Source organism: Melopsittacus undulatus, chromosome 7 (assembly GCF_012275295.1).
Source record: "Melopsittacus undulatus isolate bMelUnd1 chromosome 7, bMelUnd1.mat.Z, whole genome shotgun sequence".
Taxonomy (NCBI): domain Eukaryota; kingdom Metazoa; phylum Chordata; class Aves; order Psittaciformes; family Psittaculidae; genus Melopsittacus; species Melopsittacus undulatus.
Window position 1 is genome coordinate 6,099,773 of NC_047533.1, and position 27,950 is coordinate 6,127,722.

Here is a 27,950-nt window from a genome sequence, read left to right on the forward strand (position 1 = left end):
AGCAGCTTTACAATGTATCCGTCATGCTATATAGGTGTTGTATACCAATCCTTGTTTAAATCCCTTAGTTTTTATGTATATAAAACACATTGCCTCAAAGAGTACCTGATTCATACATACAGGAAGAGTCATGTTAGGCAATAAAGAGTCAATATTAGTCAATACAATAGATCAAACTGTTGACAGCATTCCACTTGCATAATGGTGATTTATCTTTTCCATTAGCACCGGAATAAAGGAAAGCCTTAAGGAGAGACTTGAAAGACAACAGTGTGAGTTTTCTGAATGAGCAGCTTCCGTGTGCAAAGAGGAGCGTGAAGATTGATCAGTGATGTTTTAAAATGTGATGGTTTGGGTAGGTACTGGCCTAGGGGGCCAAGAGTAAGAGCATCACAGGGTGATAGCTACAGTGACATTGTCCATTAATGACCTTGAAAATGAACTAAATAGAACCATGGAATGATTTGTGTTGAAAGAGTCCTTAAAGCTCATCCAGCTCCAACCCCTGCCATGGGCATGGACCCCTTCCACTGGAGCAGCTGCTCCAAGCCCCTGTGTCCAGCCTGGCCTTGAGCACTGCCAGGGATGGGGCAGCCACAGCTTCTCTGGGCACCCTGTGCCAGTGCCTCAGCACCCTCACAGGGAAGAGCTTCTGCCTAAGAGCTCATCTCAGTCTCCCCTCTGGCAGGTTAAAGCCATTCCCCCTCATCCTGTCCCTACATGCCCTTATCGAAAGTCCCTCTCAGAGACCTATGATCAAAATGTAACATTCTCAATGTACGTGAAGTAAAATAAATCAGCAGAGATCAGAAGAGAAGGTGGTGAAGCAGACAAAGTAGAGTTGACAAGAGCCTGAACAAAAAAATCTTGTATTCAGGGTACAGACAAGCTTCAGTCCTGAAAAGGTAGAGATATTCAAACCCAAGAGTGTAGAAGTTGAAGCCAAATACTACTACTACTAAATTAAATTTTATATTTTTAATCTTAATAAAATATTATTTAATTAAGTTTCCAATAGTAATATAATATAATATATTTTATGTTAAATGTATTATTATTATTATTATTATTATTATTATTATTATTATTATTATTGGAGGATAATTATCTACTTACTTCACTTCATTAGAATTCTTTATTTCTTGAGGAAGTTAGATCAGGACCAAATGTCTTATTAAAATCATCTAGCTTCTTTAAAAGTTATGCATCTGGGTAACCTGTGATGTCCTGGGTCAAAAAGTCAAAGATAAAACATTTTAAATAGTGACTATAAGCATTTCTGAAATTGTTGCATAGTTCCAGAATGCATTTCCCAGGATTTGAATTGTACAATACAGAAAAAGAAATGGGATTATTTAATGGATTATTATAGAAAACTATTGGGGTTTTTACCTGATTATTTCATCACCACTCACATCAGTCTGCACTAAAACCAATGTCTACTAGAAAAATTGTGTGTGTGTGTCAAGAGAAATATCAAATGTTTAGTAATAACTTTCAAACTAACACCGTGATAATAGCACACATGCAGCTATCTCACACTGGATTATAGATGTCTCAAGAAGAAGATGCCAATCAAACTAGTGCTGTCAAGATGCAGAATTGATAAGACTACAAAGCAGCAGATTTTGACCTGTTCTTATGCCTGTAAGAAGTCTTGAACTTCATTTTTTGTAGCAGGCTCTACCTGCTGGGTTGAGCTGCTAATAGATAAACCTTTAGCTCCCATCTGAGAAAGGAGTACTCTCTGCAAACAGGTGCTCTTTAAGCAGTAACGGCAGAACACACTTGAATAAATTCTTCCTTTCAGCCACCATTAAGGAACAATAGTTCTCTTTTATGCGTGGTATCACTAGGACAGAAGTGTAAGAGGACTTTGGATGAAGAGAAATTGAAATTTAACAACGCAGGCAGTAAAACTCAGTAGCCAATTTTATAACTATCAAGACCTAAAAATTTCCACATTCAGGCATTTAAGCCTCCTTTGGTGCATTTAAAATCTGGATATGCTATTCAAGTATTTGTGCTTGGAAATTGGTCTCCCACTAACTACAGGTATTTGATACCACCAAGTGAGAAAGGACATTTTATTCAGAGCAGGGCCTGAAGCTAACATTAACTGTCATAGCACCATGTTCTCAGAGGATGATTTCTGTGCTAAGTGGGAACAGATGGTTTTTCAGGGCTCTCCTGTTGCATTTCCAAGGTAAGGCTACAAGTTTGTGTGCAGTTACAATACACAATGGTCAGTGCAAGGTATTATGGATGCTGTAAATCTCTACCATGGTGACATTTAAAGGTATTCATCCTCGGTCCAAGCCTTTTTGGGTAGGATACTGGTCAAGCACAGAAAAAGAATATAAAGTCCTTTATCTTCTAATGATTAATGATGAAGGTGTAAAGATGTGCGATTGAAGTTGAAAGTGCTTGCAGTCACATACCAGCCCTGATAACCAGTCATGGGGCTTTGGGAGATACCCAACAGTTTCATTTCTCCAGTACATCTTAAGATATGGTGCTAAAGAATGGGTGATCACACACTACCAGAAGCTTTCTTATTCACTACAAATTGGTGTAGCTTAATTACTCCTTAAGTAGCTAAAGGAGATCAGTTACTATTCCTGTTCAATGTAGCTCCAGCTGGAGCATAAAAGAAGAATGCTGTGTAAGCTCTTTTTTCACATAGAGTCATGTTACCTCAGCACACCTCCCATGGATCAGCTCTGCCAGACTAGCAGGACTAGTTCCAGCTCCTTTTTCCATGCTTATCTCTTTACCGTAAGTCAAAATACTTCATCTTACATAAGTTACTATTGTCTCCCTGTCTGAAGCTAAAGCAGCATGCGTTTTGATACAAAGCACATTCTCATGCTATACAATTAAGTTGACTCACTGAAGGAAAAATTCCATAGGAAACACTGAACTTGCTCTTTTCTGCTGCTATCATATCCTGCATGGGGACTGATTTGCTTTTCCTTTGCTAGCTATGAGTTAGTAGGATGTAGATTTGCTATCACAACTGTAGGAACAAGAAACTGTGAGAAGAAGGCATTTAGGATGATAGATCAGGATCATCTATTAAATTTTAATCGACTCTTAATCTAACAATGATTTCATTATTTAATTGAATGTGAAGTATTGCCTGGGGATTGGATTTGACATTTTTCAGATTCATTCTAAAGTGAAGCAGGTATTTATAGATTGAGTGATGCAACAACCTTTAAAGAATAACCACAGACATAGAAGTGTATATATAGGCAGAAAGTGTGGTTAGCAAGTACATGCTGATTTTGGTTTTCCTTGGCTGCTCCAGATGGAGAAGGTCTGTTTGGAAAGCAGAAAGCCCTTTCCCCTTAGGTGTTAATACATTATCAGTTAATAATTCAAAGGGCTGAGGGGATGATTCTTTAATGAAAGAATGCAGATTAATACTATATTGATGGATATAATTGAATCACGTCTTAGAACCCACCAGCACAGCAGGAATGTCTCAGGGATGCTGCTCCCCATGTACAAAAAGAGCCACTGGAAGTCAGGTAAAGCTACAGAATGAACTTGGAGCAACGTTGGTTAATGAACAGAGGAGAATTGTTCTTTACTAATTCACTTTACCTCCAAAAACCTCACAACAAACTGAAATCATGTCATGCAATTCATCTTCTGCTACTTAATACTGTCCAGGCTCTTTCATCCTTGAAAGAACATAACCTGGATTTGGCAAAGACCAGTCAGCCTTTACATTGTCCATTGCCAGTGCCAAAGAGGACCTGGAAGTTTATTACAAGTGCTTCCTGCTCTTTCTTTTAAACAAATCCGTCTTGTGATGAAGCTTCTTCCTTGGGAGAACAGTTACAGCTTTCTCTTGAGGATCTGATGGAGAATTTGAGCAGTGCAGGCTCCTGGGCATGTGTAGGTGTGAGGTCAGTGAATCTTACACTGGGTGGTTTCTTACATTTATAGTTTTCTTTATAATACAGTTTTCTTCCATTGAACTGCCCTGCTACATGCTTTTCTAGGATCATATGGACAAACTTCTCACTGCTGCTCTGGATTTTTCAAAACCACACGTGTATTCTCTTGAATGTGTTTGAGACACTTTCAGCTTTCGTAATTTAATGTAGGTTATGGCAAAATGGTGAATATGGGGAGAAATAGTGGTTGTTTGGAGTTATGAGTATGTACAATCTGGACAGGAATTTTTGGTTGTTCCTGAGTGTTTATTCATAGAATCATCGAATCCCAGACTGGTTTGTGTTGGAAGGGACCTTAAAGCTCACCCAGTCCCAGCCCCTGCCCTGTGTCCAACCTATGTCCAACCTGGCCTTGAGCACTGCCAGGGATGGGGCAGCCACAGCTTCTCTGGGCACCCTGTGCCAGCGCCTTAGCACCCTCACAGGGAAGAGCTTCTGCCTAAGAGCTCAGCTCAGTCTCCCCTCTGTTAGTTTAAAGCCATTCCCCTTGGCCTGTCAGTACATAACCCTTGTCCAAAGCTTTTTTACTCTGATAGAAAGAACACGCTCAAGAGTGATGTTGATGGGTAGGTTGCATGTACTTGAGTCTTACACGATGCACTACAAATCCTTCCAGTCCCTGCAGAGAACACTGGCTTTCTTGACTGGAGTTGTTTTGTCCTGCCAGTTACCTTCAGCTTTCCTTGAGCTGGAGAGATGGTTATTTAGCAGAGAACATAGTATGTTTAACCTGCTAGCATAGTAACTGATTCCAGTAGGAAAAGACAGTGTCTTTTCATGGCAAGGGTCAACTGAGAAGTAAGTCTTCTTGTTTTAGTTCTTTAATGCTGCATATTGTGTGGATCCAGATATTGGTGAATATTGAAGTGAGGATTTTTAATTGTATATTGCTAAACATGACCCAGTTGGTTCAGCACAGAACTGGGAGCAGCCACATCTGAAATCTAACACTAGGTGTGTCAACAGGCAGATAATTGAATTCACCTCATTTCTCTGTATGATGGGATAACAATAATCATTCTCCTGAATTGCTTTGTGTTGAGCACCTGAAAGATGATGAATATTATAGTTACTAATGAAACATCATTTTAACTTCGTGTTTATGCTCCCTAATGCCAGGGAGGAAAAAAAGCAGGATTGTAAAGCAGATGCTAAGAATTTTTCCCAGAAGATATTTCATATTAATCTGGGATTGAGTCATCTGCTTCAGATAAAGGGACAATGAAAGAAATACTCTACAAGAGGAGAGATTTTGAGTAAAGTACATGAAAAGCAAAATCAAAGCAGCTAACACACCTCTGCCTTCACACTGCCTCCACTTTCCTTGTACTCTCAGGCCAGAAACTGGGAATGGGCACTGTGATTTCTTTGTAGCTTCATCAGAGAGAACAAATGCAGGTAAAAACTAGGTACAGGTGTGAATTAGAGGTGGTTTCTGATGTTCCTCTGGTCTCAGCTCTTCCTCCTCAACACCAGCCAGCCCAGCCAGGGAAGCACTGGGCAGTTCCAAGGCCACTGAGACAGCAACTTGAATATCCAAGCTAGAGCCTGTGGTACAGCTGGGCATTGATACTGGTAATTAAGGGCATATTTCCCTGTATTTATCATTGTAAAGTACTTAGTAATTCTCTACTCCTCTCTCTAAAGCTCCCCAAATCAATTACATGTCAATGAAACTTAAGTGTCTTTTCCCTAACCACTTCTCTTCACAGCTGTCAGAGGCTGATGGCTGTTCTTCAAACCATAGCTTTGGCAGTAGAGGTTTGTGCCTAAAATTAAACAGTAGTTCTAAAGCAAATGCCTGACTTCAGTGAAACCAGGGACTTCATCCACTGATTCTTCCCAGAGATCATACGTCAGCCTTGTCTTCTCAAAAGAGGCAGATTCCAATCTATCTTGCCCCTCAACTCTTCTAAAAGCATAAGAAGGCAAAACTGAACTTTTCTTGCTTCCCAATGTCTAATGCCCTAAATAGCATAATTACCTAACTGCAGTTGTCCAACAAATGGGAATGCCATTTCCCAGTTCCCTTTGCAGAGGAACTTGTGCTGCTTCTGATTCTTATTTCCTATTCACAAATTATCACAGAGTAAAATGTAGGACTGCAGTTTTTGAATGAGAACATAAGAGCCAAGTTACTCCAGACTGTCTCTGTCTTCCGACAAACTTGGACACATAAACAATGAGGAGTAGCTCAAAACCTATATGTCCCATCCCTTGGGATGCCTGGAGATGGATTTGTTTCAAAAACAGGTAAAAAATACTTTACATGATAGGAATAAAAGCTGAAAGGGATTTTATAAAAGCAGTGTTGGAAAAACCAAACCAGCAGGTGATTGGATGAGTGTGAATTTTAGAGGCATGGTTATATGTGAGGTGTTGGTTTCCTCCACTCACACCACTGAGGTGGTGTGCATTATGCCTCTGGTTGCATACTAAAATAAGTGTCTAGGGGGCAAAGAGATGTCTCATCTTCCTCATTTGCTGTAGAGGTCCCTGGTTATTGACTTCTGTTCCCCACTGTCTTGTAGAATAAATGCTGAAGTAAATACAACCAGAAGGTGGGGTGTTGTCTGTGCTACTCTGTAGTCACACATTGTAGCCCAGATTAGGTAGGCATTGATTTTTTTCTGTCTTTATTGAGACTTACTGCAAGTGAATGCTCCTATGAAACACTAGTGAACAGTGCAGTGTTTGTTCAGGGTGCTCAGTTTCCCATGGTACAAATGACCTTATGAAGAATAATATCTAAAGACAGGAATCACAGGAGTGGGTTGGGGCTATAAAGGATCTTTTAAAGAGGGATGTGATAAACACATAAATGTATTGGCTTTCGCAAATCATAGGTGTGATTATGTGGATATAACTATACAAGTTTATAGTAACAAAAAACAAAGCTCGATAAAGAGACAAGATGAGCAAAACGGAGTCTCATAGTAGAAGAATCTGTAAAGGTTAAAAAGAAGAAGGGGGGGAGGTTGCATGCTTGATAGAAGAAAAGCTAGTGCCTGTAAAATATTGAGTTAAAGTACTTTTTAGCTTAACTTAGGTTGTAGAAAGAGAACAATGTTTATGTTGTTAGCCTGTGGAATTCAGTGGCCCCACTAAATGTGAGTTAATTGTTTCACACAAGTCCTCTAAAGTATCTTTAGTTTTAAAGAACAATGTTTGTGTTGTAAGTCTGTGGTGAGATAACAAGATTTAGTGGCCCCAGTAAACATGAATGAGTTATTTCACACCATCCTTCTACTTATCAGTTAGTTTAGAGGCAGAGCCTCCCAAGCATCTGCCAGCTTGGGATACTCCTCGTCTGCCCATCCTGCTATAAATTGTGCAGGAAGGTCACACTGGTTTACATCTTTGCCAGCTATCACAATAATTACAGATATGGCTGGTTTTAGCGAGTTGTGTGATTACTGAGGTGTCCAACTGTGCCAAAGGTGAAAAGTAAACTGTGAGGAAGACTGCTTTCTTCATCCTCAAGACCCGTGCCCACAATCATTGAAGAGCAGTGCGCAGAAGCCAAGAGGAGGAGACCTAGGATATTACTGGACTTAGTTATAATGTTCCCTGCCTATATGCAGGAATTATGAATATGGATGTGACTAATGCAATAGTGAAAGTATAGAAACCTGTAACAAATACTAATCACTTGCACCTCTGGCTACAGTCATGCAGCCAGCGCTGTTTGCTTTTGCTTTACTGACTTTGTCCCTTAATAAAACCTTGTTATCTTGTTTAAGTGAATTCGTATTTTACAAGGGGGAAAAGGAAAGCTTTATTCTTAAAGTTCATTATTTTATATAGAGTGTTTTAAACACGGTGTTTGTATACAATGCAGACTAATCCTTTATGAAGACAGGCTGTAAAAGACAGCAGATAAGTGATAAATGGTTCAGAATGCTGACATCTGACTATTCCATATCACAGTGTGTTAGACACACTGCAGTGCAAGGGAAAGAACGATCCTTCTCTAGGTTTACCATATAAATTCTATGCTTTCTCCCCAAATACAATCTGTGTAGACTCTTCCAAAGTTAAAGGAAAGGGTGTAGTGAAAATGGAGGCTTAACTGGCAGTAGAAATGTTTCTTTCTAAGTAGGGGGGTTGGAACTGGATGATCTTAAGGCCCTTTCCAATCTAAACCATTCTATGATTCTATGACTTAGCCTAAGAAAACAGGATGTGCTGTGATCAGGACTTTCTGAGCAGGTCCTATCAACCCCTGACTGTGTTAGAGCATAGGGATATTGCTGCTGGTTCATTGTGTGGAACTGGGGTTACTACTTAACCTCTTTGCACTTACATTTTCTTCTCTGGGATTAACAAATATTTACCCACCTTTAAACAGTACCTTCTGTTCTTCAGAGAACTGCTGAATAAGTACAGGGTAGTGTTACCACTGTCAGCAGGTAATCCTGGTCATCTAATCTGCACCCTATGAGGATGCTGAATATCTGCCATGCCACTTGATCACTGTACTTAGATTAACAAAGGATATTACAAGGATTAAGTCTTAAGTAATGGCTGCAGCTGCCCTCCATGTGTGTCTACTAGAGGCCAAAACCAGGATTTGAAGTCCTCTTGCCCATAGTGAATAGAAGGAATGCACTTGACTTCTGCAGAGCCAGTTTTCCATTCAAAAGAACGATGGCTCGACCCAACCATCACCAGTAAGAGGTCTGTAACACAGCCGGTTGCACAGAGCTCTGGTAGCTCTATGCTGCTGCCACCAGGGAAGACAACTTCAGTGCTAAGACACTTCCAGGTCTCTGCCTACCACACCAGTTCTGCAGTGAGGTTAAAACTACTTCATGTCCACTGCACTGCAACATCTCCAGCTCACAAAGTCATGTCTAGACTACTTTATAACATATGAGCTGGAGACAAGTGTAATGCAACTTCAAAGCTGCCCCTGCTGCTGAAGCTTGAACACAATGACTTCACAGGTTACTTGAAGCCTAAATTATTCAGTAATTCTACAAAGTCAGGTGTGGAGCTCAGCATGAATTGGAAATCACCTCCTGGCTATTGAGGACATACTTGTGTCGCTGTCTCGGAGAATCATAGAATAGTTAGGGTTGGAAAGGACCTTAAGATCATCCAGTTCCAACTCCCCTGCCATGGGCAGGGACACCTCACACTAAACCATGTCACCCAAGGCTTCATCCAACCTGGCCTTGAGCACCCGCAGGGATGGAGCATTCACAACCTCCCTGGGCAACCCATTCCAGTACCTCAGCACCCTAGCAGTAAAGAATTTCTTCCTTATATCCAATCTAAACCTCTGCTGTTTAAGTTTGAACCCATTACCCCTTGTCCTATCTCTACAGTCCCTAATGAACAGTCCCTCACCACCATCCCTATAGGCCCCCTTCAGATACTGGAAGGCTGCTCTGAGGTCTCCACGCAGCCTTCTCTTCTCCAGGCTGAACAGCCCCAACTTTCTCAGCCTGTCTTCATACAGGAGGTGCTCCAGTCCCTGATCATCAGCTGTAGACTGGATCACTATTTATGGGGGAAAACTACTCCTGCTCTGCTCAGTCAGACATGTTGAAATCATTCAGACATGGTGTAAAATATTAGCACTTCCCAGTACCACATGCTGGCAGTGCTCTGTATGCTACTGCTGCATCACTCTGTAAGTAGATACTAGCCAAGAAACCAATATCTGGTCTCATTAATAGTGCCATCAAATTGAGGTACCGCAAGTCTTCAAAAGGGAGCCATCTTCATAGGGATGAGGTCCTCTATAAATAGCCTAAACAAGGTGATTTGAAAACCCTTATCACAGTGGGTGTGTATTTCCATCATCTTTATTCTGAAGCCTCCAGTTGTTTGTTTGGATTCTGCTTTTTTCCATTTCAGTTTTGGAGCTTGGCTATTTTTGGCCCTGGGAAGACAGTTAATTCTTGTTCCGGCTGCCATGTAATGAGAGAGCAGCAGGATGATACTGCAGGTTTTTCATATATCCTGACTGCAGGGAAAAAAATATTTGTGTATCTTGTCCGTGTAAAGAGGCATATTTTCACTGACATACTTTCCTCTGAGTTAAACAGAACTAGAACTAGCTTAATGTGACCAGCAGGTCAAAGGAGGTGATCCTGCCCCTCTACTCTGCTCTCAGGAGACCTCACCTGGAGCACTGTGTGCAGTTCTGGTGCCCTCAATATAAAAAAGACATGGAGCTGTTGGAACAAGTCCAGAGGAGGCCATGAGGATGATCAAGGACTGGAGCAGCTCCTGTATGGAGACAGGCTGAGAAAGTTGGGGCTGTTCAGCCTGGAGAAGGCTGCGTGGAGACCTCAGAGCAGCCTTCCAGTATCTGAAGGGGTCCTATAGGAATTCTGCTCTTCATTAGGGACTGTAGAGATAGGACAAGGGGTGATGGGTGCAGACTTAAACAGTGAAAGTTCAGGTTAGATCTAAGGAGGAAGTTCTACTGTGAGGGTGCTGAGGCACTGGAACAGGCTTCTCAAAGAAGTGCTGAATGCTCCATCCCTGGCAGTGTTCAAGGCCAGGTTGGACAGAGCCTTGGGTGACATGGGTTAGTGAGAGGTGTGCCTGCCCATGGCAGGGTGGAACTGGATGATCTTAAGGTGGTTTCCAAGCCAAACCATTCTATGATTCTATATCTAGTATGAGAATCTGCATCTGTAATATACCCTACCCTCTGACACCTTTTCTCTTTGCATTTATAAATGAGAAAGCAGTGGATGGTTTACACACCTTGAGAGGAGCAGAACAGGATCCACATAGGAGAGCCAGGTGGGTTGTGGTGTATGGGAGGAGGAGGAAAGCCCTGGAGAAGGAAGTACACTCACAGTGAAGTTGCTGCTCACCTGCAGGTACTTCAGAGCAGCTCCTGTGGGAAGGCATCTTTGCCAGATGTGCCAGTGCAGCGCCTTCACTTCTGCCTCCCTCGAGGCTCTGCATGAAACTGAAACCTGAGGTTGCCACATCCTGCTTTGTGCTGGGATTTAAATTGATCTTGAAGATCAATAGCAGCTTTTTATTAAAACTTACAATGAAGTGGTACTTACACAGTTATTAAAGCAGGGTTTTGCAAAGTGGTGGTAGTCTGTTCATTCTGCTTAGTAGTTTCACCTGTGTAAAGGATGCTGCTAAGCAGAGCCCTGCCTGCAATACTGAATTGGCTGAAGGCAATTCAGCAAGGGGTGGTGAAGCAGCTCCCTTTGCTTTCCTCTCTTACTGCCTACAATGCTTTATTGAACCTGTGAACACAGCCTGTCTCTAGAATCTTTTAAGACCAGTCTGCAGCCATCTTTAGCTTTCCCCTAACCTACTTGGTGTTACCAATGGCCTTCCCCACATTCCTTCTCTGTTTCCTTGAAGGAAACCTCTCTTTGCTCATGAGAGGCCCCTTTCACTCATTATTTATAACCTCTTGTTATCTCCCATCTGCATGGCACCTCAGTGAAACCTCAAGGCCATATATTGACCATATTTCTCTCCAACTCTTTAGCAAATGTTCACACTAGCATTTAATTGCTTTCCTTCTTTCGCTCTGTGCCTGCTTTAAGGGCAAGAGCATGGTGAAGTCATCCTTCAGTACATTTATTCTTGTCTTGTAGTCACCATTAAACTCTATACAGTAATGAAATTCAACAAAGCCCATCCTTCTAATACAAGACTAAAAGAACTGATACACTGAATCAGACCAAAGCTCAGGATATTATCCCTGATGGTAGCTGATAATTAGAGCCTAGAAAAGCACACACCACCAAATTTAAAGTGTAACCCTATCCTGATCTTGACTCAGTAGGCACCATCCACTGCAGTTTACCCTGGAAGTGGCTCTTTTCCTTTTTCAGATGACTAAATGGCTTGTTTTAAAGCTAGAACAGGCTTGGTCTTACTGCTGGTTTCCAGTCTTGAGAGTGTGCCTTATTACTAGAAGTCAGTCTTGCAGTTCTTCATAGAAGCACAGAATGGTTTGGGTTGGAAAAGACCTTAAGATCGTCCACTTCCAACCCCCTGCCATGGGCAGGGACACCTTGCACTAAACCATGTCACCCAAGGCTCTGTCCAGCCTGGCCTTGAACACTGCCAGGGATAGAGCAGACATTCAGAGAGTGAGTTCTTGCAAAGAAGAAAATCCTCAAGAGGAAGATGGTGAGGATCCAAAACTGATACGGGGGAATCCTAAATGGGCACTCTCCCAGCATCCAGCCAGGATAGGTGAGCTGCATGCCCTCCTCCTTGTTTGCAGTCTTTATCAGACATGAGTATCAGAATCACAGTATGGATGTTGGAAGGGACCACTGGAGGTCATGTAGCCCAACCTTTCTGCCCCAGCAGGGTCACCTAGGGCACATTGCTCAGGATTGTGTCCAGACAGCTCTTGAGTGTGTCCAGGCAAGCAGACTCCACAATGTCTCTGGGCAACCTATTTCAGTGCTCAGTCACCCCACAGTAAATGAGTTCTTCCTTGTGTCCAGATGGAACTTCCTGTGGTTTAGTTTGTGCCTGTTGCCTCTTGTCTTATTGCCTGAAACCACCTAGAAGAGGCTGTCCCCATCCTCTTGACACCCTTCCTTTAGATACTTACATGCATTGATCCCCAGAGCCTTCTCTCTAGGCTGAACAGGTCCAGCTCTATCAGCCTTTCCTCATATGAGAGATGCTCCAGATCCTTAAGCATTCCAGGAGCCAGTTAGGTTCTTGTCTGGCAGGGCCAGAGGGAGAAGTGCTTTGTAAAAGGGAATTGTATATCACATCCCTGAGAGGAGGCAGAGTCTCTTCTTACCTGCTGTGCAATTTCACCCAGGAGATCTCTCATCCAACAAGCTGGTTTCTGATCACTGGTTATTTGCTCCTATCTTTATTGAGCTACTTACTTTCCCTTTACATTTCTGTTGCAAGCTGTCCATAGCAGGGCGTTCAGAACATAAACAGGGAGATCATTTGGAGACATGGAATAGACCTCCTGCTTATGCTGAACCCAGGACACTAGGCTAAGGTAGGAAGATGATGAAAGGTAACAAGGGACAAGGATACTAATCTGAGTATCAGAAGTACTGTGATAACAGTGGGAATTTATTAGTGTCTTTATGGGCTTTTAAGGCTGAAAAAGTGAGTTTTAGTCCAAGATACAGCCCTTTTTATCAGTTTATAAAGTGCTGTAATCCAAGCACTTCCTTCATTCTGAAATAGTAGAATGGAAAACATGCTGAACTGGGATTGTTTCCCATGTAGCTGGAGGGTCTGCAGATGCCTCACAGCCACTAATGTATTAATCTAAGACACATGGATTTATTCCAAGGGAAAGTCATCTTGTACCCTGTAAATTACAGAAGGGGATGTAGGAAGCAAAGAACAGACTTCTCACAAGACACTTTTGATGCACAACTTGAGCACTCCAAGCTTAATATTTGGAGATCCTAAGTACCAATGACTGATCTTTGTGTTGCAAATGTTTGTATCAGAATATTTGGGGTTAAAATGTCCTGTTTTGGTTACCTAAAGCAAAATGCTACATTCAAGCATGCTGGTCTCCATGTTTCCCCCAAGCTCTTGCAATGAGTCACTGAGGATGAAGAGTGCTTCTCGGCGGTCACGGTTCCCAGCTCTAATGCCAGACCACACCACTTTTGAGGCAAAAGAGACATTTCTTCATCTGTCTTTGCTAATGACATAGCTCTGAAGCAGGTAATTCAATAAGAAAGATGGAAATGGCAGCCAGAAAATGCTGGCTGGCTCCACATGCTTTACCAATACTTCCTACACAGTAGGATTAACCTTTTCCTATCTAGCCTGTGCCTGTTAGTAAAGCTGTAGTTTCAGCAATGGGCATTTTCCATGACTGTATTCAAGAGCTGCATTCCTCTTGGGGTTTTGCTCCAAATGTCCACAGGTTTAGGGGTTTGTTTATTTGGTTTTTCTTTTGCTTCCCAAGTAAGAGTCAGTAGATGAATGCAAGAGATGAACCATCCTCTTCCAGTGGGTAGAAGGCCAAACGTCTCTCTTCCAAGAGGCTGAGTATATCTATGTATGTGTATGTGTATACCTGTGTGTGTATATTCCTTGATGGGATACAGAATATCCATGTGTCTCTATATATGTGTATATATATATGCGTGTGTATATTCCTTGATGGGATGCAGAATTACTATTTCCTGACCAAACTGACTGTCTTATCCTAATACTTTGTAGGTACTGTAGCAACGCTACACATTGTATGTATAGTGTGCCCTTTTGATGTTGCATGTGTGTTTTATTTGTTTCTATATTAATTTGGTTGTTTGTTTTTTCTCCACATCACCTTCAGCACCCAAACATCACCACAGGTTTCCTGTGTGATATGTTTCTCTCTACCTGGAGCTGAGGTTGTTCTTCTCAAGCCATTCTGAAATGCCCCTCATGTAGGTTTGATCCATTGGAGGACATGCCTTGCTAAGAGCTGTCTGCACTTGCTCCTTCCCGACCTTTTATTTTCAGTGCCCTGTGCATGTGTATCAGTCAGTTCTTCTTCTAAGAAGCCTTGGTTTGGCAGCTGTGAGCTGACATCCCCTCTCCCTTCGGCCAAAGAGGGATGAATCTGGTTACATAGAGGTGTTGGGGGGTCTGACTTCTTCATGGCTGTGAACTGCTTAGGACAAGTAGTTGCTAGGAGAAGGCTGCACAGTATTGAGGGCAAAGATAGTGGCTCTGCCTTCATTAACAACAATTCTCTATTGTGTAATTTGGGGAACAGAGATCAAACTATTTACTGGTACAGTCTGCATAGGATTTTTCACTGCCTGAGCTTCTTCCACTGCTAAAGCTGTTCCCAAATGTTCCACTTGCATCTCTGCTGAGCTGGCTGTGTAAATGAATTTATAGCTGTCCCTCCAGCTTAACACTTCTTGTATCTCTCCATTATTTCTGTATATCAGGATCAGGTGGTTTAATACCAAAGGAAAGACTTTCTCCAAGCAAAGCCTCTTTCCAGCATGCTGAGGATGTCCTGTGCTGAGCTTACAGGGCTGTATGACCATTATCCTAAGACACAGCCCATGAAGAGTAGGTAGGGGGCATTGTCACCCTTCCACTGATGACTCAGTAGAGCAGAATTCCTCTCCTTCACCCTCTCTATGCCAGAGAGTTATGTAAGTAAAGCTCCCGAAGTCACAGGCTGGTTGGGTTTTCCATCACCAGCCTACCTTGCTAACTGTCTGTATTTGAGGCTTAAGGTCCCTCAGCAAACATCAGGTGGTGATTGTGTCAGTTGCTTACAAAGCAGCAACACAAAACTGGCCCATGCTCCCTATGCTTGCCAAGCAGAAGGAAACACCTTCAAGCTTTCCTGACAGAAAGGAGAACTGTGGGTCAGCAGTGATGGCAATGAGCAGGATTTGCAGGGAACAGCGTGAGCTGGAGGAGGTTGGAAGGAGCCAAGAGGGCATGAAGTTGAGTTATGCTTTGGGCACAAAGATGTTTTGCTGCACTGTTGGGTGTTATCCTCTGTGTACTCTCTTTATGATCTGGGATCTTCTCCTGTTGGTCCATTTTTCTATGCCTGGAATTTGCAGCAAGTACTAAGTGTTGAGTTCAGTGTGCTATGATGACTCCACAGATTTTCATGCAGAGAGATAAATGCCTTAGACTTCATAATATCACATCAGTAACTGTAATAATGTGGAATGTCTGCCAACATGCAGTCTAGAATCTCACACTAAATAATCCTGATACATGAAATCTTGGATAACAGATTTCCAAGTGCTTATGTAACTATGATACACAAGCAAACAGCCATGGGATGATTCACTGTTTGGGCTAGATGGCCTAATGGCTTCTCTGGGAGAGAAGACAGCTCTTCCAGAGAGCAATCTAGCAATGTTGTCTAAGAGAAGCTGCCTAATTCCCACTTGCTCATTGCAGCCGACCCACCCAGTCCTGTCTTTGTGGTGCTTGGGTAGCACTCAAAGTGATGCTGGCACTGTAAGCACCTGCAGTCCTAGAGGCAGGAATGTTTGGTGGTGGCCCTGCAGCTCCAGCTGTGGTTCACAGCCTGTCTGTCACCAGAGAACACCAGTGCATGGAGCAGACGGCAGCCCAAGGTGAGGAGGTAACAGCTTGTTGCAGGTCAGAGCATGGGGTGGAAGTTCCCTCTGGTGGAGGAACAGGCCTGGTACAGAGAGAAGAGGACAGAATGATAGAACGATAGAATCATAGAGCAACGTGTCCCTCTAAAAGATAATGTTGTAGAGATGCTGAAGGACTTGGGGGTGTTGGTTGATGAGAAAATGAACATGAGCCGGCTTCAGTGTGTGCTCACAGCCCAGAAAGCAAACGTATCCTGGGCTGCATCAAAAGAAGCGTGACCAGCAGGTCAAAGGAGGTGATCCTGCCCCTCTACTCTGCTCTCATGAGACCTCACCTGGAGCATTGTGTGCAGTTCTGGTGTCCTCAACATAAAAAGGACATGGAACTGTTAGAACAAGTCCAGAGGAGGCCACGAGGATGATCAGGGACTGGAGCACCTCTTGCATGAAGACAGGCTGAGAAAGTTGGGGCTGTTCAGCCTGGAGAAGAGAAGGCTGCATGGAGACCTCATAGCAGCCTTCCAGTATCTGAAGGGGGCCTAGAGGGATGCTGGTGAGGGACTCTTCATTAGGGACTGTAGTGATAGAACAAGGGGTAACGGGTTGAAACCTAAGCAGGGGAAGTTTAGACTGGATCTGAGGAAAAAGTTCTTTACTGTGAGGGTGCTGAGGCACTGGAATGGGTTGCCAGGGAGGTAGTGAATGCTCCACCCCTGGCAGTGTTCAAGACCAGGTTGGATGAAGCCTTGGGTGCCATGGTTTAGTATGAGGTGTCCCTGCCCATGACAGGGGGGGTTGGAACTGGATGATCTTAATGTCCTTTCCAACTCTAACTATTCTATGATTCTATGTCTGTCTATAGTTGCAGCTTTAGCTGGGGAGTAGGGGTCCTGCTACATATCTACATCGTAATGACAAATGATCCCATTATGGAGGACTTGGAGCTGAGCAGGAGAAAGGAGGTAGGTAAGGACTGGGTGCTGTAGGATGATCATGGGGATGGGCAGGAGTTTGAGGATGCCTGTGGCCAGCTGGGGCTGGACAGGTCTGAGATCAGCTCCTGCCTCTGCTATCTCTGCTTGGGAATGATCAATCTCTCCCTATAAGAGCTCCTCACAGGTAACTCATGATACATGAGGGAATTTCAGCCTCTCACAGCTCTGCTGTCTCAGACTGATGGGGGCAGATTTGCTGCACATGCACAGCCCTGGAAAAGAGCAATTGTTGGGCATGGAGGAAAGGATCCACCCCTCCAGTGTGGCTGGAGCCCTGGCCCTAACACCTGAAACCACTGCCTGCTCCATGGAGCAGCTTCTGAGTGAACCTCAGGGCTGATTTCACAGTGCCAAGTTTGAGAGTGAAGGGCTGCCACAAGGCTAAAATGAGTTCCCATGGGTGAATGACACAAATTCCTCTTCCTGTCCATTGTTACATTTGGCATGTGCCAGCGTAGTAAAGGAAAAGAAACACAATCCAAAGGAAGCTTAGGGAAGAACCACCTGCAGATCAAGCCGTTGTGGATGAACCCCTGTCCTCAGGGAAGTGGTGGACACTGTTAAGATTTGACTTGACAGGGTGCTGGGACATTTGCACTAGGTCATGCTTTGCCAAGGAAAGTTGGACCAGATGACCCTTAAGGTCCCTTCCAGCATGGGGTTCTATGATTCTGGGAGAATCATAGAAGAGTTTATGGAGGAGAGATGGCTAGCTCTTGTCACTGCCATTGATGGGGATCCACCTGGATTGTGTGGCTCACGCCCTTGTCTGTTGTGTTGGGAAGCTTTAGGGTGTGGAGAGGAATCGACCTCTTCCTATATATCCAAGAAGCCCATGGACACTGCACCTTAGCTTTGCCATTGCTAGAGGAAGGGGTAATGGGTTCAAACTTAAACAGGGGACGTTGAGATTGGATACAAGGAAGAAATTCTTTACTGTTAGGGTGGTGAGGCACTGGAATGGGTTGCCCAGGGAGGTTGTGAATGCTCCATCCCTGGCAGTGTTCAAGTCCAGGTTGGACAGAGCCTTGGGTGACATGGTTTAGTGTGAGGTGTCCCTGCCCATGACAGGGGGTTGGAACTGGATGCTCTTAAGCTCCTTTCCAACCCAAACCATTCTATGGTAGGAGCAGTCTAAACAGGGTTGGCTTCGTGTCCTGCTGGGCTATGGTGGTCCAGCCACCGCCCTCCCGTTAAGGGGGGGGATATGGGATGTCTGTCGCTGGGGAAGCAGGGGGCGTCGGGGGAGCATCTCCTCCTCCTCCTCCTCCCGCAGCGCCGAGCACCGGGGCGGGCAGGGGGGAGGCGGCCGCGGGCCCTGCCCAATCTCGGCGGCCGGGCCCGGTTGCGCGTTGGCTGCCGGCGGCGGCGCCGCCAGTGAGGCTGCGCTGAGGCTGCGGGGCCGGATGGCCGAGCCGCCCGCCCCGCTCACTCGGGCGGCGGCCGGCGGCGGGCGAGGAGCCGGGGCGAGCCCTCCCCAGCGGGAGAGCCCAGCCCTGCGGCACGCAGCGCCATGGTCTCATGGATCATCTCCAGGCTCGTGGTGTGAGTCAGCTGCGGCCGGCACCTGCATGCGTCTGTCTGTGTGCTTGTCTGTATGTCCATGTCTGTATGTCCATGTCTGTATGTCCATGTCTGTATGACCGTGCGCTGCCTTGGTCCCGCTCACCCGCGCTGTGAATACGCGATGCTAGCGGCGGCTCGGCTAATTTTAGCCGGTTGTTGTTAGGGATGGGGCGCTCGGCTGCTTTTGGTAGGGGAAAATAGGTGGGTCGGGGGGTGTTTGCCAGCGTGGGGGCATTCCCAAGGGAAAAAGCAAGGTGATAAGGGAGGAGGAGGAGGAGGAGGAGGAGGAGGAGGGGGGTTGGTACCGCGCGGTGATGGAGGGACTCGGGCTCAGGATGGAGGGGACCGAGCATCTGCGGGGGGGAATGGAGGTGGGTTTGGGCAGCGCCGCTTTGTTAGCGGGGCTCGGCGGGGACTCGCGAGGGGGCGTGGGAGAGGCGCTGCGGGGGCTCCCCTCGCTGCTGCCCCCTCTTATGTTGGGTAAAGGAACCCCCAAACCAGTTCTGCCCTCTCAAAACCCGGGCTCGGTTTCTCGCTAACCTTTAAGGAGCGTGCGGCTCCTCTGCGCTTCTCCTCCAGCCTTTCCCGTGGCTGAAGGTGGGAATGCAGAAATCCCTGGGAATTCTTCCCAGGCACCAGGGAAAATGCAGCGAGCTCGAGGTTTCTGTTCGTGTGCCGCACCTGGGAAGAGGTTCAGTGGGAGAAGAGCATTTTTAATGGCACTAGGGAGAATTCCTGGGAAAGGAGGGAGGGAGTTGAGGCTTAAGGTGGGGCAGCAGGATGGCTGCTCTGTCTCCATGCTGGAAGCAGGGCTGGTCAAGGTTAGTGCATTGAATCGTATGAATCCTTTGCCAGTTTCCTCTGCCCTGCTACATAGAACTGCAGACCGAGGAGAACATGTGTTGTGCTCTGAAGTTATTGCAAAGGGACTGCGAGGGCCTGTGGCTTTCTTTGTCTGAAAGCAGCATGCCGTGATGTTGCACCAGCAGCGTGGGTTCCAGCAAGGCATTGTCAAGGTCTCCTCTTCTGCCATGTGAGATGAAACATCATAAAGAAAGCTCACCTTGGTCTAAGCGATGTCTCTGTATCACTAAGACATCAGGTGGCTGTTGGATACGAAGATCTGGGGGGTTCCAGAGTTGTGTTTAGCCCCTGGAGATGTATCATCTGGATTCAGCTGCAGTATCACTGGGTTTGCACTTCAGTATGGGAAGGCATGTTAAATACTTCACTGATTCAATTTGACCAGTGCAAGTGTGCAGGTGTCTCTGAGAGCAATGGGAGATGTGTTGTCCAAGGCTGCTTTTCTTTCTTCTCTACTAGTGTTATTTCCACTTTGAAACAACCTGTCATCACATAGCCCAGCTCATCCTCACCACCAAAGACGTCTACATAGAGACAGTAGCTTAACTTCCTTGCTTTGACACACAGACACGTACATGGGTCATTTCATCTAAGATACATGGACTGGGTAAAAACTGGGTAGGGGCAGGACATGGAGCAGTTGATATCTGCAGTCAGGAATCAGCTGGACATAGAAACCTTTCTGTTTACTTTAACTTTATGTATCTGAATAGCATGTCACAGTGTGAAATCCGCTGTGTAGAAGGTGGTACCAGTTATTTGTTATGCTACAATTTTAATAACAAATAACATTTTGGTTATACAGTGTCAATATGAATCATTTTGTAATCATAGTGATAATTGTGGAGGAGTTTTTGCAGGAAACCTAGGGCAAGCCAAACTTCATCCCCACTGTCTTTGCACTGCTGCTTAGTACCATAGAATCATAGAATGGGTTGCGTTGGAAGGACCTTAAAACCCTGCCATTGGCAGGGACACCTTCCACTGGAGCAGCTGCTCCAAGCCCCTATGTCCAACCTGGCCTTGAGCACTGCCAGGGATGGGGCAGCCACAGCTTCTCTGGGCACCCTGTGCCAGCTTTCTCAGGAAAGAACTTTCCAGTGTCTAATCTCAATCTCCCCTCTGTCAGTTGAAAGCTCTGAGGGAACTCAGTTGGGCTTCAGCTTTCCTGTCCTTTAAGAATGGTTTGCACCAGGAAGTGCTGGTTTCTTATGATCCCAGTAAGAAACCTGGACTCTGTAGAGTATTGCTTGAAACCCCATTTCCTAGAGCTAACATTACACCAAAAAAGAGGAGAGTGAATATAATCTTACATCCCATCAGATGCTGGAAACCCTGACAAGACAAGCAAAGGCAGGCAGGTGTTTTCTTGCTGGTGACCAGTGAGCTTCATCCAGGCTCCTTCCTTACTATTAACCAGCTGAGATGGTCCTGCACCAGGGGGTATGTGCATCACAACAAGGCCAAGAAAGACAGCACAGCACAGACCTGCTCCCATTCAGGTTAACTCTTAGGTGCATCACTGAACTCCTTGAGTACTGTGGTCTTCACATTAGGATCATGACAAAGATTTAGCTTCTCTAATCCCATTTTGAGTCACTAGTTGATCCATCAGCACAGATAGCTGTGCTCTAAGTACAGTGTCCAGCTGGTTGGGTTCCCCCCCCCCAGCTCACATCTATTTAGTTGCTTTTTCATCAAATCTTGTTAGCTGATTATGGGATATGTGGTTTGGTTTCATCACGCTGTGGATATTGCTTTGTGCTCTTCTGCTGATCTCTATGGGGTTATGGCTGATATGACTCAGCTAATAGGAAGGGCTTTAAAGCAGAAGGCAAACCTTTGCTTTGGCTCTTGGGTGCTTTGTTGCTTCTGCTGTCTTGGGTTTGGGTCTTACTGTCTCTGTCCTGGCACTTTCTATTACCAGAATGTTGCTGAAGGAGCCGAGTCTATGAGCACTTCTCCCCTACTTCAGCAGGCAATCACTGCAGACCTCTTCCATCATTGCAGCTGTAGTGTTTGGGCTTTGTGTTCATGCTGGAGTGGCTTCTGGGGACCCCCAGAAGAGAAACCTCAGAGCAGCACTTTGTCCTGCCACAGCCGTGTGTTAAAGTCAGAGACTTTATTATGCCAGGACCTGCACTTGGTACTGTACAAACCTGAAACTAAAAGATAATCCTGTCCCTGGATAGTTCTCCTTTAAGAGCTCATTCCTCATCCTCCTGTGGTTCAGGGAAGTTTTCTCACTCGCCTCAATGACAGCAACATTAGGATGTTCTTTTTCTCATGGTAGCAGGTTACAGGTGACTTTTCCACCAAGGGATGTCTCTGATCACTGTAATTGCTGCATCAGGTTAAAGAATTCTTTGGTTCTTCTGTGGCTTTATTTGGTTTTGGAGTTATTTGTTGCTTGGTCTCTCCCAGTTACTGCAATGGAATCACATCCTTATTGTAGGTTAATTACAGCCTCTTTTTTATGCATCCTCTGTGAGTACATCTCAGAGGACGTCCTGGCACACCTGTGGCTCAGTTTGCTCCTCTGGGAAGTGTAATGAACCGTGCTGGATTCATCTTCCCTGAGACAGACCAGAAGTGATCAGTGGCACATCCTGCATCTGCAGTTCATTGCTGTTCATTCCAAAGGAGATTCTTTATTGCTTCAAGTGGTAGAGACCACTCTAGCAGGACTTGGGATTTGTCTTCATTAATGGAGTCCAGTTCATCTACAGTGGACAGCACTGGCAGTCCTGGGTGGTTGCTGCTCTGCTGTACCTCTTGGCTGTTGTCTAACAGCATTTTGTAGTTAAAAGTGACTCATATAGAGACTCATAGAATGGTTTGGGTTGGAAAGGACCTTAGGATCATCCATTTCCAACCCCCTGCCATGGGCAGGGACACCTCACACTAAACCCTATCACCTAAGGCTTCATCCAACCTGGCCTTGAACACTGCCAGGGATGGAGCACTCACAGCTTCCCTGGGCAACCCATTCCAGTGCCTCAGCACCCTCACAGTAAAGAACTTCCTCCTTAGATCTAACCTGAACTTCCCTATTTAAGTCTGAACCCATCACCCCTTGTCCTATCGCTACAGTCCCTGATGAAGAGTCTCTCTCCAGTATCCTTGTCAATGCAGCCTATTGCATTTGCATGGAATTCCTATCCTTTTCCCACAAACAGGGAACTTGCTCTTTGTGCTTGGAGCAATGCAGAGCAGAAATAGAGATTTTGGCTCCAATTCTGACAGTTCGGTGCTGTGAAAGCCTTTTCATCTACAATGTGTGGCAGAGGAAGGAGATGTCAGGGGAAATGAGGCTGGATCACACAGGTCATCAATAGCCAAGATGATTCTGTGTGTCTTCAGCATTTGAATTCCTGCTGTGAGGAGTTTAGGAATGTGTGACAGATTACTACAGGATGGTTAAACGTGTTAAAACCCACAGCCATAATGATGCTTTTTTTGCCTGTATTTGTTTTCTTGTAAATCAAGCCATTGGTAATAGCCTGTCTGTTCTCTCATGGTTTGATGTAAAGTGGGGTGGCAGCCTCATTTATGTACACATCAGGGAATTCCCAGCCCTGTGTGGATGTAACAGGGATTTACCAGAGGCAGTCTTTCTTCTGGGTGCCACTGGGAGTGGGTAGGTCTGAACAAAGCCAAAGAGGAACCAAGGGATTCTTTAACCTGATGAGTGAGATTTCCTTCCCTGTCTCAATTCGTCAGCTTTCTCTTTCCCATTTCAGGGAAACTCAGCCCATCCTTCCTGCTCCTGTGTGTGTGTGAAACCTGGAGAGATTCATGAATGAAAAAACCCACCCCAAAATCCATATAATAGATACTATATGATGGCAGAAAATAACTTGCATCCTCTTTCTGAGGCAGGCAGGGACGGGAGCTGCACAAGCAGGTGAAGGCATAGCACAGCCCCGCGCTTTGGTTGTTGGAATGTTGGTGTTTCAGTTGTTACACACCCTGTGTGTGAAGGTCCCTTTTCACAGTCTGTTATTTGCTTGATGCTGGCAGGTGATGTGAAGGACTCTGGGTTTTATTGCTTTGTATGGAATGGCTTTAAACTGAAAGAGAGGAGACTGAGCTGAGCTCTTAGGCAGAAGCTCTTCCCTGGGAGGGTGCTGAGGCGCTGGCACAGGGTGCCCAGAGAAGCTGTGGCTGCCCCATCCCTGGCAGTGCTCAAGGCCAGGTTGGACACAGGGGCTTGGAGCAATCTGCTCCAGTGGAAGGTGTCCCTACCCATGGCAGGGACTTGGAACTGGATGGGCTTTGAGGTTCCTACCAACACAAAGCATTCCATGAGCAGCAAGCAGTCTCTGTGGCTCCCAGCTCAGCACCCACCACGTGCATCCCTGCCTGTACAGCTCTGCCGAGGGGCAGGACCTGTTGGTGACAGCAAGTGACAGAGGCGCAGGTGTGACATTTGCTTTGCCCTTCATGTGAAATGTGACCCTGGTGCTGGCACTGCAGGATAACGCTGCTGCTCTGCCAGCCTGACCCAGATACTCCTGCTCAGGCACAGATGTGCTGGGAATGCTTCTAGCCGCAATGGGGAAGTGTTTCTGTGTGCACAGCACAGATGTTACTAGTCCTGGTTTGGTGAGGAAGGATGTTGTACCAAACTACAAGCTATGGGATATAGCTGAGGGACTTGGTCTTTACAACTGCCCTAATACACTGTTTTGCCCTTGTGGGACTCTTTCCATTTCACTCTATTAGAGCACTTTGAAGCATTCATTTAGTGCTGTGTTAGAATGATTTTTGCTGCCATTGTACTGGTAAGGGTGTTGAAGCACTGGGAGATCAAGTGATGTGTCCAGTATTCCCCAGAAAACCTATATAACTGTATAACCTATAGATAACAGGAGTATTTCCTCCAGGCTCCTTGATTAATATATTACTGGAAGGGGATCTGAGCCAGGGAATTGGGCAATGTGTCTGTGGTTCATTGTGATTGGTTAGATCAAAACTACGGATTTGCACAGCTGCTATCTGAAACACTCAAACAACCAAAGGGTTAAATAGTCCAAATAGCACCCCATTCCCTTTCAGCTCCTCAGTGCTGTTGTCAAAGTCACGGAGCAGAATGCAACAGACAGACTGCCCAAGTCAGGCTCCTCAGTCAAGGAATTACACTACTTACAACTGGTAAATCCTAAGATATTAGGAAGAAATTCTTTACCACTGTGAGTGTGGGGAAAGCCCTGGCAGTGTTCAAGGCCAGGTTGGATGGGCCTTGGAATAACCTGGCTTTAAGGTCCCTTCCAACCCAAGCCATTCTATACTTCTGTGATTGTGCCTCCTACTTTGTGAGCAGTTGCTTCTAAGTATTAAGGACTGCATTTGCCTTTCTGCTTCCATGCTTTCAGCAGACAGAGAGGGTGTCTTGGGAACTTTCAGGCTAATCTTAAAGGTAGGTGAAGACTTGGGTGCTGCAGGAGTATTCATAGAATCACAGACTGGTTTGGGTTGGAAAGGAGCTTAAGATCATCCAGTTCCAACCCCCCTGCTATGGGCAGGGACACCTCACACTAAACCATGTCACCCAAGGCTTCATCCTGGTCCTGAACACTGCCAGGGATGGAGCATTCACAACCTCCCTGGGCAACACATTCCAGTGCCTCACCACCCTCACAGTAAAGAACTTCTTCCTTATATCCAGTCTAAACTTCCCCTGTTTAAGTTTCAACCCATCACCCCTTGTCCTATCACTGCAGTCCCTAACGAAGAGTCCCTCCCCAGCATCCCTGTAGGCCCCCTTCAGATACTGGAAGGCTGCTATGGGGTCTCCACGCAGCCTTCTCTTCTCCAGGCTGAACAGCCCCAACTTTCTCAGCCTGTCTTCATACAGGAGGTGCTCCAGTCCCTGATCATCCTCGTGGCCTCCTCTGGACTTGTTCCAACAGTTCCATGTCCTTTTTATGTTGAGGACACCAGAACTGCACACAATGCTCCAGGTGAGGTCTGATGAGAGCAGAGCATTGTCCAGTTTGGATTACCATAGAATTTTTGGTGTCAACATTCCTTCCATGTCCATGTTAGGCAGCTAGGATCTGAGTCTGTTTCCTTTTGTTGACTTCAACACTTGACTGGGTTAGGGTCAGGGTCAGCCAGCACATTTCAGGTAGGTCTGGTGAGTTGAAACCACTTAATGGAGGGATGCATCCTTGTAATAATGGGGCTTTTGGCAAGAAAAACACTTAGATGGCAAACTCTCTCATAAATTGCCTGTGTTGTTGAAATTCATCACATGCTGCTTTTTGTAGAGGAGGGTGTCCTAATATCATAGAATAGCTAGGGTTGGAAAGGACCTTAAGCTCATCCAGTTCCAACCCCCTGCCATGGGCAGGGACACCTCACACTAAACCAGGTCACCCAAGGCTTCATCCAACCTGGCCTTGAACACTGCCAGGGATGGAGCATTCACAACCTCCCTGGACAACCCATTCCAGTGCCTCACCACCCTTACAATACTTCCCCATGTCTCATACTTCCATTCCATGTCCCATACTTTCATTATTACTCTTATGCTCTTTAGATTGTAAACTCTTAGGGGCAGGAAGTCTCATTCAGTATCCTTGATTTTGCAGCATGTCCTGGTTTCACTGGGATACAGTTAATTTCCTGCCTAGGCACCCGTGGCAATGGCATTTAGTCTGTAGCTGGTTCTCCTGAATTCTGTAGTAGTATAGAAATAACTGATGTATGAATAAATGCAGCTCTGCCTCCTATGTGAATCATTTATGAGAGTGATCCTGTGCTCCTTCATAATTTCTTTGTGACACTATGCCTGGTACTATGTTCACATGCGTGTCGTAGGACAAGATTCCTGCTCTGAGGAGCTCTGGATTGAAACTGGTGAAACACAGGCAAACCAGATGGTGGGCACGGTGGTGAGAATGAGCAAGAAGAAGCCACAAAACGAAAGCTGTGTTTTATCTTGCCATGAATAGTATGTTTCTGAGGAGAAGGACTGAGATAACAGGAGGGGGTTTGCCTTATCCTGCAGGCAGGACCTGGAGCATGTCAGGACTAGAAACATGGATGGTACTTTCTAAGCTTCACCTTTTGAGATGTACCTCAGAGCAGACACGTTTCCTTAGTAGGGTGCTCTGCTTTTTGTTCCTTGTAGATGCATTTTGCAGGATCTACAAGGTGAGGATAAGGGGTCTTGGTTTGATATGGAGGATAAAGCAGTGACCTGTAGGCTGCCACATAGCCAGAAGGGCAAAGATGCTGGGGAGAGACTTTTCATTAGAGACTGTAGTGATAGGACAAGGGGTAATGGGTTGAAACTTAAACAGGGAAGTTTAGATTGGATATAAGGAAGAAATTCTTTACTGTGAGGGTGGTGAGGCACTGGAATGGGTTGCCCAGGGAGGTTGTGAATGCTCCATCCCTGGCAGTGTTCAAGACCAGGTTGGACAGAGCCTTGGGTGACATGGTTTAGTGTGAGGTGTCCCTGCCCATGGCAGGGGTGTTGGAACTGGATGATCTTAAGGTCCTCTCCAACCCTAACTATTCTATGATTCTATGATACTGAAGAGGGAGAGAAGCTGGTTGTATAGTAGAACTGAAGAGCAGGGATTGTGTTTCAGAAGGGCCACACATTTATACGGAGGTAGAGGATTAGGTGTCAGGTTGGAGACAGACACTTGGGAGCAACAGGGGGACAGCTGGGAACGCTGCCCTGCTGCCACGTTGCATAACAGTTGTTTCTTCAGATGCTGCCTCCTTGTTTGCTGTGCCCATTCCCTGCTTGCTGATAAATAAACACCAATTCCAAAGGAGGAATCGATCACCTGGGTGATAAAGCTGCAGTTTGCCTTCCCCCGTTCCCTCTGGTGGAACCAACAGTCATCTTGCTTCCAAAACCAGCCAGTTTTACAGGGCAATAAACCCAGTATTGATGAACCTGTTTGTGAGGAGCTAGAAAGAATGTCCTTCTTGTTTGTCTGGAGTTTTGAGCCTTTTTGGATGTAGGCATTGTGTGTCGCCTGCCTTAGAGTCTACCGAGCAAGTGCTATCAGCATCAACAGTTGCAGCTCCTGCTCAAGGAGCTGTTGAGTTCATGTTGTTGCTTCCTTTCATTCAGCTCAGTTGAGCTCATTTGTTCTATCTCTTGTTTCCAGCCTCTAAATATGTGGTTTTTAGAGGAAAGCCAAGACATGTCATTTCTTGCATCATGTTTTAGAGGGAGGCTTATGACAAATAGCCTGTATGAGGGAGGAGGAAGAGACTTGTGCTGCAGATTCTGTATGGGAATCCCAAGAGCCTGGATTCAGCAGTGATGCAGAGTCCCTGTGGGTAGAGGGCAAGTTAGTTATTCTTTCTTAATGTGGTACCTGTAAAATAGGCTTTAGTGACAACTTCTGTCCATTTGAGCTGCCAGTTCTGCTTCACATGGGATAGACCTTGCTGTGGGCATGAGGCACAGTCTCTGCAGTAGAAGCTGGCACTGTAAATAGGAATTGAGAGCTGAGATTTCCAAGCCAGTG

The 27,950-nt window shown here is 45.4% G+C and overlaps 1 protein-coding gene across 1 annotated transcript in view; it reads left to right on the top strand.

Moving 5' to 3' along the window:
* The first annotated feature begins 18,441 nt into the window (after positions 1 to 18,441).
* REEP1 (receptor accessory protein 1) overlaps positions 18,442 to 27,950 on the top strand; it is a 68,428-nt gene continuing 58,919 nt past the window's right edge. Inside the window, exon 1 of the mRNA XM_034064888.1 lies at positions 18,442 to 18,558. Coding sequence (XP_033920779.1) covers positions 18,527 to 18,558 — 32 coding nt within the window. The 5' untranslated portion in view covers positions 18,442 to 18,526. The remainder of the gene's footprint in view (positions 18,559 to 27,950) is intronic.